General features: G+C 31.9%; 1 protein-coding gene across 13 annotated transcripts in view; it reads right to left on the bottom strand.

Annotated features, from left to right (window-relative positions):
- Positions 1-18,012, bottom strand: part of LOC118748707 (uncharacterized protein CG43867) — a 348,463-nt gene that overhangs the window by 83,581 nt on the left and 246,870 nt on the right. For all 13 annotated transcript variants that reach the window (XM_036483332.1, XM_036483335.1, XM_036483333.1 and 10 more), the window contains one exon: positions 4,478-4,540. In XM_036483332.1, coding sequence (XP_036339225.1) covers positions 4,478-4,540 — 63 coding nt within the window. The remainder of the gene's footprint in view (positions 1-4,477; positions 4,541-18,012) is intronic.

The raw sequence follows: 18,012 nt of genomic DNA, 5'->3' as shown, positions 1-18,012 counted from the left end.
AAGTGAATAAAGTGAAGAAGGAAAGAAGGCGTTGGAATCAAATGAGTGCAGTTCGAGCCGAGGGCTAGAAGCTGGCTGGTATGGGTGAGTGAGAGGTGTTTGTGGGCCCAGTATGCTACTGCATAAAAGAAAAAAGCACATCTGCTAAACGAAGGGCAGTCAAATGATAAGTGAATGACCGTCGCCTGGTCTGGACATTGGGAAATAAAACGTCTCCGCCCTCAACTACACACATACATACATATGTATGTGAATGTCATAAATAAATACACACACTTATAGACATACATTGCATCATTTAAAGTACACTCGTTGGCAAAAACGTACGAGGCATGAGTTGCTTGTCCTGTTGCTGTTGTGGTGGCAGTGGTGGCAAGTAGTGTTTGTTTGCATAATGAAAAATACCCTCGGGACGTGTTAATGCAGGCACATTGTTTCCTATGCTCTGTCTATCATTTTCCCACAAACACACAGACACACTCACATTCATGCCTCGACTTTATTTCCGCCACCCCCTCTCAAATCTTGGCGGTTTCAGCATCAATGCGTAGGCAAAAGTAGTGGGTGCCCATGGCCAAGGTTGAGCGAGCTAATAGCTTGCAACCAGGTTGCTGCGGAGGATGAGCTAGAAAGTGGAGAGTATTGCAGCAAAAATAACAGCAACAACCGCAACAAACTCCCATAAATCCCAGAATGTTATGCAGCAACACAACCGCAACGCCGTTAATGCCGGTAACGCCGTTACGAAAACAACATCAACCCGCCAACACTCCCAGCAACATCGTTCCCTTGTCAACGCTTGCAGGGAGCATTCAGAAGACCTTAAAATAGCACACGGCATACATACATACACAGAGACACTCACACCTTGACAAATTTGCATTTAATGCGTATTTCCGGTTTGCTACTGTTGCCACCGCAACCAGGGCGCTGCCGAAGGCTGGATATGTGTATGCTGAAGCTAGAGCAGAACTGTTGCGAAGGTGGGCTTCACAGCTTCCGAACTACAGCCAACATGCCAGCCATTGGTGGGGCTAAATGCTTTTGTTGTAATTGCTTTTTGTTGCTGCGCGTTGTTATTCACAAATACAAACTTGAGCTCAGAGTGAGTTAGACTCAGAAAAAGGAGAGTAAAACGGTGTGAAGGGGAGCAGTGGGCCGCAGTGCAACAGGAAGTATGAAGCAGCCTTGGCTGTGTGGTTGTTTATTAGTAATGACTCTCATGTCATTGTTGTGAAGCTTTATTGTAAGAATTGGTTGTTGTTTTTTTCATGTGTTTCTGGCTTCGAAGTGTTGTTGTTGTTAACTGTTGGTTATTTGCTGTATGCAAAGCTGCTGTTGGAAACAAGGCGAAGTAATGCGCTGTGGGTTGTTCCAGCTGCTCTTGCTGCTGCAACTCCGGGGTTGGAGATCCGTTGAAAGGGATGCAGGTGAGGGAACGTGTATTTATGTTAAGGTAAATGATAATTATAGCAACTTCATCATTATGACATATTATGATTTAAAGTTGCTTGTGTTAATGAAAAGACCTAAAACTGTTAGTGAAGTTGGCATTGAAGGGAAACTTTCTGTGAATAATTAGTTGTTGAACTTAATAGAAAGAAATGGGAGTTGAAAAGAGCAAAAATAAAATATGGAGAGGCAGTAAGAAATATTTTAAAATGTTAATATTTTCTGATCCTGAGAGAGTTAGGTCTTTTAGTTAAATTTTTCGTTTAGTTAAATTGTCAACCTGAGAACGAGTGTGTCATTAAATAAGCAAGTGAGGGCGTTACTCACTTGAGTGACTTTGTGAGTGAGTGAGTTAGCGAAGGAGTAAGATAGTTAGCGGCGGATTCGGAGTAAAAGCGTGAATGAGTGAGTAAGTGAGTGAGTGAGTAAGTGAGATAGAGAGTGGGTGAGTGAATTAGTGAATGGTTGACTGAAACATATCTCACCGGTTGAATTGAAAATTAAATAGAAACTATTTAAAGCCCCATTTCATATTTAAAATATGAAACAAAAATGTCGATTAAAAAAAGATGTAGGAAAATTATAACATAAATTGAATTTTCTTTAGAGTTCTTTTTAAATAAGAAACAAGTAAAAAATTATTACAATTAAAATTTTTCAAAAAAAAAATCATTTAAATTTAAAAATTCTAAGTAAAAACAAATTAGCTGTATAGAAGTTGGTAAAGTTTTTTTTTTATTTTTGAGCCGGAAAATTATTTTCTTTTTTAAGTTTTAAGTTCTTCGCATATTCTCAATCTGTCTTCTCTAAGCCATTGTTGTGAATTTTATGAATAAAATAAAAAAAATAAATAGCTTTATTTAATACAATTTATAAAACAAGGCTTTTCCAAAAATCTACAAAAAACTCAATCTTTGCCTGGTAGTTTTGCCAAAATTTTACCTGAAATGAAAACTTATAAAAAAAATTTACATTTCATTTTTTTAACAGGAAATGATTTTTGTAGCAAAATTATACGTTAAAAAAATAACAACCAAACAAGTAATTTTTAAGCAAAAAACAAAACCGACTTCCATTCTCATATAAAAATTTAAGATTATCGTTAATTTCTTCACGTTCTAATTATCGGATCGAAACAAAACTAGTATGGGAAAACCTTTCTCGAAATCGGCCAACGTGGTCCAAAGATTTGCGGTAACATACATAACAAAAAAAAATTAAAAATATTCCGGCGAACTGATAACCTTCTCCTTTTTACGAAGTAGGTAAAAAAAGGAAATTTTATCAGTTGAAATTTAATTTAAAATGAATTTATATTTCAAAAATGTTTTAATTGTTTTTATGTTGGTAAAATTAAAAAAAAAAAAAAAAATATTTTTCTGGTTTCAGAAGAAACAAATTTATTACGATGACTTCTCTTCAGCATTAGATTTTTTTTCGAAACAAAGAAATAATAATAAGAGAATTAAGAAGTAAACAAAAATGTTAACTCTAAAATGTAGACAAGTAAAGCTTTTTTAACTACTATTCTAAAAATCGCATTTTAATCAAAGTATTTCATTTTTCTTAACTTGGAAATACATATATTTTTTTTAGTTAAATTTTTTAAAATTATAGATGTGGAAAAAAAAAATAAGATATCCAGAAAAATTGTTAAAGACATTGTTCAAAAAATGTTTTAAGACATTAGGTAAGTTAAAATTTAAATTTGAAATAAAAAATTTATAATTTTTTCTACTTTGGTAAACTTAATTTTGCGAACTAAATTTTTGGGATTAATTTGTTTAATGACATGTAAAAATTCGAAAACATCGTAGAGAAAATTAATCCATCCCTTAGACAATTTAGAATATTTGCATAAAAAAAAGGATTATGAGCTGCAAAAAGTGAAATGTTTTGTTTTATTACTAAAAATGAAATATGTATTGCTTTTTCAGGTTCTTAAAGAGTACTGGATCAAAACTAGACTTCTGAGAAATAAACAAAAATTTAAAAAATGATCAACAAACTCTGTTCATTTTTTCTAACTTTACAAATACTAAAAAAAAATCGACTTTAGAAAAATTATTTGGGTAAGTTTAATAATTTAAAGTTTTAAACATTTCTACAAAATTATGCAAATTGAAAATAGATTTTTTTTCAAGTAAAGTTTTATAATTCTAGCAAAATGAGAACAACAATATTTTAAGTTTTTCATTTAAAAAGAATCTAAAAATTTGTATAAAGGATTTAACAATTTTTTTAAATTATATTTCAAAGCGTAGGTTTTTCAAATAAAAGCTAAGAAATCAATACCAATTTGAGAAAAATAAAACAAAACATTTTTTTTTATTTGAAGTTAATTTTCTTCTTTTTTATTTAGTTCAGAGATTCGTTTAAGTGCAGAACTTATGTGTGTAAGTCTCTACTTTGAAAATCCACTTTTTCCATTGCCTTCCCCCCTCCACCAGGGGAGTCCTACAAATTTATTGTATCACTTCAAGTTTTCAAGTGTTTACTAATGACCAAGTACAAATCCTAAGCATACACTTAGGCACGTGGCTGTAGATTTTTTGCCACCACCCGCTGAGTCGAAATGAAATGAGTATTAAAAGACGAACAAATTTATGTAAAATTTTCAGCAAAAACACGAATTGATTTATTTCATTGTGGTTTCCGGTGTTAAAGTTTTAGAGATTTACGCAGACGAGGAAAAAATAGGCAGCAACCCTAAAAGTAGATTATTGATGTAGCATTGAAGTGGATTTTCGGGGTTTACATGTTTTCAAATAGACAAGCCACCCCTTGTCTTAAGTGTTTTTTGTAAAGAATATTTAATAGCAAATTTTGTAAGCTGTAATGGCTTAAGTTCTCCGCAAAGAAATTTTACATTTAGGTACTTTTCGTTTTTGTATTTTTCATATTTTTCAATTGAATTCAAATTCTTTATATCTGCTTTAAATTATTTCCTAGAGTCACTTTCAACTTTGGAATACACATAACGTTTTTTCTAGCCACTAAACGCATGAAAATATACTTCACTCACCTTATCTTCCGCTTCCTCGGCGCGTTCTTCCGCCTCAATGACACGCTGCTCCAACTCGGATAACTGTAAATACAACAAAAAAAAGCATAGAAAGCATGAGTTAGTAAAGTTTCCATAACGAAAGTCAAATGATGTGGAATTAGATAAGTGGCATTTTATTACATATATCTGCCTACGCAGCAGCAAGCATAAATTTTCAGGGTTGATTTTGTATAGTCGTACCTTTTATACTGCTGTGTGCGCAGCTAATAAAATGTTGCTGCAAAGTATGCCATAAAATATGGTGAAAACGGTTCACATATGAGTGAATTTATGAAAAATGTTCTCTGGTATTTTTTGCAGTTAATTGAATGACTTTTCGAGTACTGTTAGTTGGGCGGAGATGTGAGCAGCTTAATTTTTAGTGTAGTATGGCTATAATGGGCACGTGTAAATTTAACCAAATTCTGGGTGAGTGTACTTCATTACTATTTTTTCAATGTTTTTAAACAGCTTAAGAATGCTACGTTTTGAAATATTTTGCAAAGAAAATTTTCTCAAATAAAATTCTAGGGTTTTCACTAAAATTTTATTATATTTATTATTATATTTTATTATAAATTTAAATCGTAGCTTATAAAAAGACAAACAAACTCTTCTCTGATTCTCTTATTGAAATCTTAAATTTAAAATTAAGTCGGTGTTAAACTTTTTTTTCATTTTTTTCCAAATTTTATTTAAATTAAAACTTTTAAGCAAAAACTTTACGAAAAAAATTAAACATTGATTTGCAATAAGATTATTTAAATTTTTTTAATACAAACAAATAAAAAACTTTTCTAATACGCAAATTAACATAAAAAATCAACTAAGTGAAGAATATTAAAATGAGTGTAACATAAAATATTTATCTATGTATTTTTCAAGACAATATTTATTGCTTTAGTAGAACAGAGATTTTAAAATTTTTTTATTATATTGTTTATAAAAATTTTTGTCTTAAAATAAGTCATGGTATTAAAAAATATTCAACTGTTTGTTGATTTTTGTTTTTTATTGTAACCCTATTTTGGAATTTTTTTTATCTCTTTTTAAGCTAAGTTAAGTAAAATATTTAATTAAGCACACACATATCTACAACCAAGAATTTTTGGTATTTTTTTGATAATTAATTTTTTTTTCTTAAAATTGTTGTCTAAAAATAAGTCATAATATTAAAAAATATTCAACTGTTTGTTGTTCTTCGTATTTTTTTATTATGACTGAATAATAAAATTTTATTTTCTATTTAGTTTTATGCTAATAATAAAAAATAAAATCTGATTTCTCTATTTTTTAAATTACCTAAGGATACAAATCCAATAAACAAATTTATAAAGAAACACTTTTTAAAGATCGAGTAAAATAAATGTATGTACATAGGTACAATAAGAAATAAGTTTGTCGTTATATTTATTTTTCGTTTTCCATTATAACCAATAACTATTGAAACTGTTTTTTTGAGAATTTTTTTTTAATGATTTTCTAATTTAAGTTTAAAAATAAATCATATTACAAATTTAAAAAATGTACATACGATTTGAAGTTTTGTAATTTTTTTTTTTTAATTTTGCGTTAAGTTTTAATTTCTTACGATTTTTTTAAAAAAACTCAGTATGTGTTCGTTCCTCAATTATACATTTAAAAAATTTAATTATAAAATTTTGTATTTTTTTTTATTGTATTGAAAAAATTTTGATAATCTTAAATCAGAATTTTGAGTGACACCAAAAAGAACAGCTCGTTCGATTTTCAAAAGTGAGATGTCAAATTGCAGGGCTTGTGGCATGTTTCAGCATTTACATTAGGGGTATTCTCGAAGTCTTGCACGATGCATGGATTGCACGAAATGCAAAAATACTATTCCAAATTTCGAAGAGTACGAGAACACCCCAAAGTGGTGCATGCATGGGGAGCAAGCAGCGAAATTATGTATCAAATACAATAACAAGAGACAGCAAAAAAAAATTAAGTGAGCGAGATGAGAGGAATGAGAGAAATATGTAGCAATTCCAACAACAAAACAACTAGCACAGGGTCGCTATTATCTTGCTATGCTATTTTGCAAAATATATACATGGGTTTCGACGTTGCATATTTTGCAGCGATAGGAAATGTTGTTTCCCATGAATTTTCTTGTTGTGTGTTTGCAATTTATGCAATCCGTGCAATCCGTGCTACGTGCAATGGCTTTGCAAGATTTGGAGAATACCCCTATTATGTACATATGTACGTACATATGTATGTGTATTGCATTTCAAATTCAAACAGTATTTTGCTGATTCCCAGCACCATAAAATATGAAACAAGTTAGCACTTCTTCTTTATTTACTACAATTCTAAGAGTTTATTTATAATTTTTATTTTTCAACAAAAATATTTGCCAAAAATCATTGGTAAGTCCTAGCTACCTCAGTTTTGCACATTATTATACTAAAATTCAATGGACTAAAAAACTGCGTACTCAGTTTTTTCTTAGTGTTATTTAAAATAAAATCTAATATAATAAAAAAAATTAATACAAAAAAGTTCTTTTAGCGCATACCAGTGAGGGCGACACCATGGGAATTTAGTTCGGGCAACAACCATAGTAAAAAATAACCCACTCAACATACAGGATGGCGGCACAGCATGCTAGAAGAAATTCACCTCACTCAAGCAAAACTTTTGCTCACCGCCGGTAGATGGCGCAAGCGATAAATGTTGTAATTTTCAAGGAAAAACTGTATAAACAAAATTTTACGGGTTTGGGATGAAGTGGCAAAGCAGATTATATGATTATGTACATGATTATATATAATTAGCAGGATTATATGAGCAAGAGTTGTATTGCCTAATAAGTAAAGTATATACTTTTAGGGGCACTTGAGACTGGGACGGTTAAATTGATTCGAAAGTTTACATAAATGAATGCATAGAAAAGGCCCAACTAAAGCAATGCACCTAATTTCCGTTATCGTTTTAAACTCAGATCTGCAGTGGGTTAGGACGCCGACAATCGTTATGCTAAATTTTGATCGTTAGAAAGCTTCATATGAAGGGCAGTGGGGCCTAAAAGTATACTACAACATGAAAAAGTAACAGATATTATTTGTAATCAGTCAAATCTGGCAATATGAGGGAGATGGAACTAGATGTTGCATGGTGTTAGGAGCGGCTGATATTCATTTAGATATAGAGATAGTGATTCTCAGAATCCCACCATTTCAGGCATTTTGGTTTGAGCTATAGACTGTCAAAAACATATCGATACTCTTCAAACGGCGGTTAAAGGCAGTACATAGGTTATAAGAAGGACCGCTTTGTGTATTTCCATTTGTGTAGCGTGTGACGCGACAATTCGATGCCAGTTGCAAAGCCACTTAAAAGCGAATGCGTTGACACGCCCACCAAAAAAAAAAGAATCAGCGACAAAAGCGATGCATGAGACGAAGGAAAGTAAACACACACCTGCTCAATCAAAAAGGAAAGTGGCGCAAAGGGAAGGGACTATGAAAGGAAAAAATTGTGTAGTTAGGAAAATAAAAAAATAAAAAAGGCGGAGAAGCACTTGAACCACTCGATACTGGGAAAGGGAAATACACTTAAAAGGGAATGGAGGCAATGGGCTTCCCATCCACAACTAAAAATTTCTAGGGAAGCGATAAAAGCCTGAATTCATTGAGTGCTCGTGAGTTTTAAGGAATAAAAAACAAAGCGCGCATAAAGAGACGAATTGCTGGGAAATAGGCTAACGTCGGGAAAGCGTAGATAAACAAATAGTAAAAGGTGGGTCAGGTGGAGGGCAAGAAGGCAAGACGAGTTGAGACGGGTCGAAAGCTCGCAAGAAGTCTACATAGAAATCTGTCAGGCGATGTGAAGCCGCTGGGAGTGGCTGCAGTGAATGTTGAAATGTCGTCGACTAAACAGAGTTATGGGCTGTAGGCGGACAGACTGCCATTCAACTAAATAGCTACGTAACATTCAGCCAGCCAAAGAGACATTTGGCTAGCACATGCAAAACACTTCTGTGATTAATTGACGGAATTTGATGGCCCAGCTTAGGGTTGGATACAACTTCAAACGCCCAATTGGAAACCTAGAGGAAACTAAACCAGTGAAATGGCAAAGAGATACGGCAAAAGCATTTCCTTTATGAACAGATTAATAGCGCATAAGCGTGCCGGCAGAACACTTCTGGTTGTGGGTGTGTACCAAGGCAGCAACAAGAGCGGAAATGCTAATAAAGCTTATTGAGCAACAGCACACGACGAATTGAATGGAATTAAAATTTTGAAAACAAAGTGAATTAGCATTTTTGGAAACACAGCCACAGAGCTCACCGGCAAAAGTAAGGCAATGTCACGCTTGAATATGTCACTTAAATTTTGTCCTCAATTTACTGCTCGAGCAGGTTATTGCCTGGATTTCCTGTCGAACGTTTTTAATTGAATTTTTTTGTTGATATTTTTTACTTTTTTAGTTTAGGTTATGAGCTGGCGAATGGTTGTGTGCCAGTTTTTCGGCACACTTTCTTTTTGTACGAACTATTTTTGGACTGCCATCTTTGCTGTTGTTGTTACTGTTGTTTGTCGCCAGTGACAGACAGCTTTCAGGTTGCATTTTTCGTCTTGCGGAATTTACATCTTAACTGGTGTATGCAAAATCGAAAGAGGTATAAAGAAGGATGAGGTGGTTAAACAGTATGCAGAATAAAAGATAGAGAAGGATTTGAAAGTTAACTTTAAACAGTAAGCTATTGGACGCTGAGTGCAACTGGTGTCAATTTGGACCAGTTTGGACTGTTGTCAGACGGTTTGGTAGAGATGGAATGAAAGCCTTTAGGGCAATAATTCAAGAAAAAAATTTTCATGCAATAGCTCTGTTTATTTTGTGAGATGTTATCCATTAAAAGTGAATACTTTTTAAGGTACATTTTCTTCAATAAAGCATTAATTTATCTGAAGCTTTTTAAGCGAAAGCTTAACTTACTTTGTGAAAACTTGCCACATATGGAAAGCTTTCATTTAAAACTGAAAGCTCTTTTGTGTACATATTCCAAAATTGTTCACCAATTTACTTGAAGCTTTTTAAGCGAAAGCTATAGATGTTTTGAGAAAGCATTTTTATAGAGGGTGAAAGCTTCTTTGCGCATATTTTGCAAATAGGTTAATCACACGTATGACAATTTTTTATACGAAAGCTTTAACGTTAAAAAATTATAGGTCGTGTTTGTAAAAGTTAAAGCTTTTCAGTCCAAATTTTTAAGCTATATTTACTTTATATGTAAATGAATGCTTTACTCTTTAAAGGGTACTTGTTAAACCACATTTTTAGGATATTTATTTAAATAGAAACGCTTTTCTATTGAAAGTGAAAACTTTTAATGCAATTTTTTTTGGAATACTTCTTTTCATTAAATAGAAGCTTGTTAGATGAAAGCTCTACTACAAAAGTTAAAGCTCTACAGTTGAAAAATTAAGCTTTCCCGTTGGACATAAAGTTTTTTTATTTATATTTTTAAGAATAGTTAATAATATTTAAGGCTCATGCGTGCGTATACTCTAAAAAATGCATGTATTTTAATTACAAATACTTATACGAAAAACCTTAGAATAAAATCAAGGCTTTGCTGCTGGAGTAAAAACGTTTTCCTAGAAAGTGAAAGCTTTTATTGACAAAGGTTGCCACCATTCGTAGAATTAAATGTGTATGACAAAATAATTGCATTATCACAACTAACAAAAGCCAGTTGAAAAAGTTCTTTTTGGAAAAAATTCCAGAGTGCATTTCAAAGGATAAGATCAGAAGGATACTTTTACAATTTTTTTTAGGGTTGCCACCTATTAAAAATGAATGTTTTTTTTACATGCTCACTCAAAATATTTAATTAGGGGCATAAAAAGACAAGTTTTTAATAATACTTTTATACAGAAGCAAGTGTTGCTAAGAGTTGCCACCTAAAAAAAAATATAGCTACAGTTTCTTAAATTGAAGCATGACAAAGAATCGAATATTAGCCAGATTCTTTAGACAAAATTGAGCATTTAGCTAGTTTAGTATTACAGAAGAAGCCCCATAAAACATTTCTTGATAGCATTTTCCTCCTGTTCTCTCCTCACACCTGCTGTAATTATGACTGCACATTTGTTTTTTATTATTAACACAAATATTTATCAAACGAAAAGTGCGCTGTGACCATGTTACATTGTTTAATGGCGTTTTCGTTTCTACAAAAAATGTTGCCTTCTCATTGCCCTCTTCATAGTATTTGTGCGTAGAGGGCAAAGAGAAGCCCACATAACATAAGCTTGTAAACATATTTCCCACACGCACTGTGTCATTACAAATTTATTGACATTTAATTATGTAAGTTATATAATAGGTTTGTATATAAAAAAAGCAAACATAAATTTGATATAAAAAATCGCGTTGCATTGTGCGCACAATTACGCGTTAATTCTTAATTACATTTTGGCATTGTTAATTGTTATTCCGCATTGTGTTTTTAATGCTGTTGGGCATCATTGATTGTTAATTGTTTTTACGCGCGCAATCGGCCATTGAACATTGGTAAATTCTATAATTATATATGGAATATTGCATTATTAAAATGAGGTGGAAGTTGGTCACACACAAACACACACAAATGAAAAATATTACAATTAATTAATTAAAAACGCGTCGTTAAGGTAGAAAAAGTTAGAAATTTAAAGTGTATGAAATATTAAAAAGTGCAATGCATAACTTAATTAAAGTTACCTTTGACAGTTGGGCAAACGAATAAAAAATACACAAAAAGAGAATTATGATTTCATATTACTAAAAAAATTGTAATAAAAATAAATACAAATTTATTGTTATTAGTATTTTTTTAATTTCATGTCACAACTCATTTTATTGGACACTTTTTCTATTAAAATAGTTCCTGAAAATTTCCTGTATTTTTTATTTTTACTTTATAAATATTTTACTTATTTAACTCGTTTAAATTACAGCAAATTTTTTAACACTTGTAATCGAATGAGTAGTATATTCCGTGTACAAAAGCATATTTAGAATAATGGTGCATATTTTTCGCGCTCAATTCAAATTTCGTTTTCCTGTGTGTGCATTTGTTTTACTTATTCTAAATTAGCATATTTATTAAATTTCGCAGTAATAAACTTCAAATTACCAAAAATTGAAAATATTATTGGATAGCCGCACGATAGGCTCTTACTAACTCAAAATGGAAATTGCACAGAGTATGGAATATTATTGCATTCAATTGAAATGAAAAATTCAATAAAATTTAAGATAGATATTAAAAAAAATTGCAAAAAATTTTTAGAAACATATTAAACATAAAAAAAAAATAATGAACAAAACTACAAACAAATGTATCGAAATTCATAAAAAAGCGAAAATACGAATAGTACTTTATATTTATGATTTAAAAAACACATATTAAATCTTCAAAGTTTTATTAAATGTTGCAAAAAAGAAAATAAATTCTGAAGTCAATATAATGCATAGTATTTAGATTAAGATTTAAGAAAGTAAACGAAACTTTTTATTAGCTGAAAGCCAAAAATAGATTTATAATAAAAAAACATAAAAAAATTACATTTCAAATATAGCACTTAAAGAATCAATGAAAGTCCAAAAATATTTCAGTTTTAAAATAAAACTAAAAATATAAATAACAAACCTTTATGAATTATAAACGTTGAAAAATGTCTTAATTTTAAGGACACTCACTTAGTGAAAGCTTTGCTGATGATAACATACGTTTTTTAATAGTTCATTATATATAACAGAAGAGTTTTTATGTCAATGATTTTTTTTTATTTCGTGAGAGCTTTTTCGTTGAAAGCGAAAGCTTCTTAAAAAATTTTTTCTAGAACACTTTATTAATGTAGACATGGACTTTTGTCCTGTAATCATAAAAATAAAGTTTTTTAGTTGAAACCAAAACATTTTAGAGCGCATTGATGTTGAAAAGACTATGACCTCCTTTTCTTTGAAATTTTTCTTGTTTGATATATAGGCGTTTGTGCACTTCCCCGGAAAATCTCATTAATTTAAGCTGAAGCTTGTTGGATGAAAGCTCTGGTTATCGAGTGAAAGCTTTATTGCTGAAATCTTAACTGTTTGGTGGAATTTTTTGAAGCCTTTTTTCCATCGCACCAGAATTTTTCTTTTGCAAGTGAAAGCTTTTAGTACATATTTTCGAAAACATATATGAGTTTCATTTAAATTAGCAGAAATTAGATTCCGTGTTTTCGAATAGCCAATGCATTGAGGCGAAACGTTTGAGAAAGCTGCGTTTATTTTAGGTTCATTCATTTACGCAGAAGTTTTTTTATTTAGAAGTGTTTTTCACTACATGAGACATTTCACGCTGCAAGTGAAAACTTTTAAGTGCATACTTCCTAAAAATAGATGCATCATCATCATTATACGGCTATTATTTAGTAAAGCTCCACTATTTACTTAGTATTTATGTGCGAAAAATGTCTGCTTTAAACTAAAACTTTTTAGTGACTTTTTTTTGAACTAACTCATAGATTGTTAGTTTTACTTCATGAAAGCTGCTGAAAGTTAAAGCTTTCCAATGCATTACCATGAGCTGTTCATTTACTCAAAGCATAGATTTAACTAGATTATAGTAAGCTCTCTTTTCCTCAATCTCTCGTCGACATTGATATGGTGAAAGCCCTGTTTATATTGTGAAAGCTTTCCTTGATTCGAATATAAGCAATAGCTTCGCATGCGAATGTTCCACATACATATGTATGTATATTGGAATTGAAAATATTTTTTTTTTTTTTTCAATAATCCGAAGCAAAAATTTCTGGCAGGGGTTTTGCTCACTAAATTGCTTCTATTAGTTCTATTTAATTTCTAAGTCAGTATTTTTCTACCCTATTTTTCTACCCTATAACGATTTATTTCCGCGCAATTGACATGAGAAAGAAAACCTTAAATGTCAATCACAAAACAACAACAAAATTGGGGGGCTTCTTAAATGCATCACTGCATTTAGCGCCGGAAATACGATACTGTTTCCATTTAGTTTACTTCGTTTTATAGTTTCAGTTGTCATTTGCACTTATTAATACACTCATTCACACACACACACTCAGATTTATCCAAGCAGACATGCGAATTTATTTCGCTTCTTTGTAAGCGGTTTAAAGACAACTGTGTCAATTACGCACAACTGCGTACTCCACAACTACGTCCGTTCGTCCGTCCTACTCGAAATGCGGTCAACTGTCAGTCATTGAAAGTTTAAACGGCACGCCACAACATATGCTATGTACTGCATACATAAATACAGCACTCGAAATGCAACCCTTAATGCGAACTGAGCCGCTCAGAATAGATGGATGGCATGCAATGCGAAGAGCGCGCGGATTAGTTTTGTCGGTTTGTTACAAGAATTTTTGTATTTGCATTCACTTTGCTACAAAACTCAAAGCGCCCCCAAAAGTATGCAACAAAAATAGTAAATAAAGCATACAATTAGGCGCATAGCCACAGGTTGCGGGTAAATAGTTACATACATATATATACACTGCTTCCTCAGGCACTCAAGTCGATTGAAGAAGTGGAAAGTGTGTCTTACTCACTTTCAGTCACTGTTCAGTTTTTTTGGTGCACTCGTTAGTTTGTTTCGTTTCGCCTTAAAGTAGGCTATTTATGGCGCGTCAATGGGGCAAAGGCAGCTTGCTGCGTCGGAAGTTTTTGTTGACAAACAAGAGCACAACAAAAGTAAAATGAAGCGGAGAAGTGGTACGAAAAAATTCCACAACAGCTAGTAAATGAAAATAGAATAAATGGCAGCAAAAAGTATGAAAGAAAATGAAAAGCGCGGCCCTCGAATTGAAAAGAAAGTAAAAATAAAAAAATCTGTGAAAACAAAAGCAGGTTAATGGCGGTAATTGTGCGGTTATAAAAATACCAGCTGCCATACATACATACAAACATATATGGACTGATGTATGTATGTGAGTATACTAATTTGCTTGCGTGCCTGCCGGACCGCTTACGCCTGAAAGCACACTACATACAATTGTGGCTGCGGCAGTTGTGTAGCTGACTATGAAGCAGTGAAATGCTGTGATGTGTGTGTGAAAAAATGTGAAGTAGGCTATGTACTTGTTGTGCTTGAACTACTTTGTGTTTAATGATTAAACAATGGATAATAAAGCGACGATTTGCTTCAATGAAAACAGTCAGAAATTAAAAAAAAATACTACAAATAAAAATTCTCACACACAATCTTAAAAAAAAAAAACAGTTACATCATTCAAGGGTCCGCTATTTTCTTTTACGATTTTACCGCCTGACATTTTATAAATAATGCTTACGTTAGGGGTAACAGAAGGGGTTTGAAGTAACGTAAGAATAATTTCAATTGGCTTCTCAGGCAGAAAATCGAAACAGCATTACATTATTTAAAAAAGGATTGTATTACTTAAGACCACACACTTTCTTATATGAAAGCTGTATATACTTTGAGAGAGCTTTTGCATTTTGAAAGCTCATTTTATATGAAAATAAGGTTTTTTATAAATTAAAGTTAGAGAAAACCGAATAATTATTAGAGAAGCTTTTTATGTAAAAGCTCCATTTATTTTGTGAAAGCTTTTTATATTTAAAAGTGCTTTTTTTATAAGGAAAGGAAAGGAAAGATTTCTGTTAAATAATAAATCAGCTCATTAATTTATACAGCATATTGAAACCTTTACTTACATACATACTTTATTTTAACCTGATATTCCCCATAGCAAAAAAGTTCTTATAAACTTGTAAACGTACAACTAGCTAAAAAATGAGCCGAATTTGAAAGATAACCTTTTTTATGTGAAAGCTCTTTTTATTAGTTGAAAGCATTTTTATATTTACGCGCCAATTTTCTTTTCCAATTTATTTTTTTTTGCAAAAAACAAGTTAAAGGAAGTTATTTAATTTGAATGAAAGGCTGCTCATATATATAAAAGCACTTACCATTTCGGGAAAGATTTTTGACATTTAAGTGAATTTTGAGTTATTCATAAACCATTAAAATAAATTTAAGTAAACCAATTCAAAAGATATATATATATATTTGAAAAGGAAGCTTTTCTCACAAGCTTGGGTCATTTTATAAAAAATTTAACTATTAAAGCGCACAATTTTTGTGAGAGAAATCTTTTGAAGAAAGCTTAAGATCGGTATTTAATTTCCAGGAAAGATTTTATTGTATGAAAGCTGTACTTACTAAATTGACTCTTTTGACATTAAATAATTTTGTTTCTAGAGATATAAATTTGATTACATCTAAAACCATTTTTTACAAAGTTGTTTATTAAAGTTTTTCTGGCCTAATAAATGTGAAACATTTTTTTTTTAGCGAAAAGCTATTCAGTGTAGGCAAGCGCTTTTATATGCGAACTGCGAGAGCTAAGTTTCTGTTGCCAATAACGATCTTTTACCAGAAAATCGTAATTGTAATTGTTTTTGTGAAAGCTCGACTTGCAAATACCACATATTTGTTGGAAAAGACTCCATTGCAACCATTGCTTAATACATTTTATCACATAGGAAACTTTCTGGTTTTATTAAAATATAAAAAAATGTTGAGGGGAAATTGTAACTTTTACAAAAGTTTCAACGAAATTGTTTTCAATAGAGCTTTTAGAAATACTTAGGTTTACCTTCAATTAAATAATTCCTAAAACATACATACTTAGACAAATTTTAAATAAAAAAGCTATTTAAAGCTGTGATGTAATGTGGAACGATTTTCCGTCATCCCTTGTCAAATTTGGTTTGGAGACAAACCGGTTTCGGCGTTGTGCCATCTTCAGTGTCATTTTTCGTTCTGAAATCGTTCCACATTACATCACACTCCTACCCTGTCGGAAACACCAACAACGAAAATGAGACTATTTAAAGCTCCTACCTCAGTGTGAAAGCTTTTGTGTAAGCTTTGATGGTTGCATGTGCATTAAGCATAAATAAATATTTTTATGTGAAAGCCTTTCACTTGTGTGCTAGATTAGGTATATGATATTCCTATCTGTTTGGATCAAAAATTAAATTACGTAGGCGTTTTCAATTAACAATATTTTATTTAAATGTAAAAAGCACTATGAACGCGTTTTAAAAGCTCTTGACATATATATAATAAAATTACCAAGCTTTACAGGAGAAAATCTAGCAAAGCTCCTTTTAGCCTCAAAAGCTTTCTGCGCCCATACATATACTTTGAAATGGACGACAAAAAGTATGCTATTTTTTAAGCTTCATTGAAAAGAATAAGCACATCAGGGCCTAAAAGTGTGTTTTTGAATCTACTTTAATGCTTTGCGAAATTCAAGAATATAAAACTTTGCGTTCGATAGCTTTTGATGTTACGAATTGGCATAAAATCAAAAGCCTTAGCGTAAGTATGACGCACGGTGATGGAATTCTTTCCAAACTCCTTGTTATCTTTCCAGGCAAGATTAACCCCATACAGATGCCTGAATTCCCTCATTAATATTTTAGACAACGCTTTCAACTTTCATGAAGCGAAAAAGTAGGGCTATTCTACATAAATTTACCGTTAGCTAGCACATATTTCGGCACTAAACTAGTCAAGCTGAACAGCAGCAACCCGTCATCAACTTGGCATTTAACTGCCGGTTTAGTGTGGTAGCAAGCTTTTCGAGGTATTTCGGTAAGTTCACTTAACTGCCTCAATTGGAGGAGAAGGAAGAAGAAGAAAACCAATACATGCAACTGTGCCAAAATCGTGTAACAGATACCAGGCCCACTTTCATGCGCACATTTTCCCTATGCTCTACACAAATTAATCTACTTATGTTAATTTTCTTCGATGCGCCTAAAAGTTCATTAATAATTCATGAACTTGAACTAAGCAACAAAATTTTTCGAAGGAAAACTTGCATTGGCTAATATTTTATGAAGCGTTCAATGCGTATAACTTTCTGAGGTAGAAATATGTTTGAAATATTTCATTTGGTAAGGCTAAGCTATACAAATAGCATACTTCTGGGCGCACGAAGGTAGCAGGCAGGTATATTTAAGCTTATCCTTGTGTGTAAAACGCGCATGTAATGCGAAGAACTGCATAATTAAGTTAGGTAAATAGTTGAAGGGTTAAGGGTTATTTTGGCATGTAGATAGTAGGTTATACTTTAGGCTTTGAGAGTGCGAGTAAATGAAGATTTGACGTAAGATGAGTAAAATGTGAGCAGCAGCTGAGCAATGTTGGGCATTTTCAATTATTCTTATTAAAGTGCTAATTCGTTTTTAGGCAGAGTTTTAGGCGATCATTAAAAATTTTATTTTGCAAATGGGCGGTTGAAGTGGGCATTAAAATTTTAAGCAGCCGTGAAGATTAAGCCGAAAGCCTTCAATTTACCAGACAAGATTGGTTATGTTAGGCAATAATCAAAAAAAATTGATCTATTATTTTTATTGCCCAAATAATAGACATAAGAACGATTGTAAGAAATGTAAACATAACAAAACTGTCAAAGCTAAACTTCAAAATG

The sequence above is a fragment of the Rhagoletis pomonella genome, unplaced genomic scaffold, assembly GCF_013731165.1.
Source record: "Rhagoletis pomonella isolate Grant_MI unplaced genomic scaffold, Rhpom_1.0 Rhpom_scaffold_00013, whole genome shotgun sequence".
Taxonomy (NCBI): domain Eukaryota; kingdom Metazoa; phylum Arthropoda; class Insecta; order Diptera; family Tephritidae; genus Rhagoletis; species Rhagoletis pomonella.
Note: the sequence above shows the minus strand (reverse complement) of the source record. Positions and strands in the feature narration are given on the sequence as shown.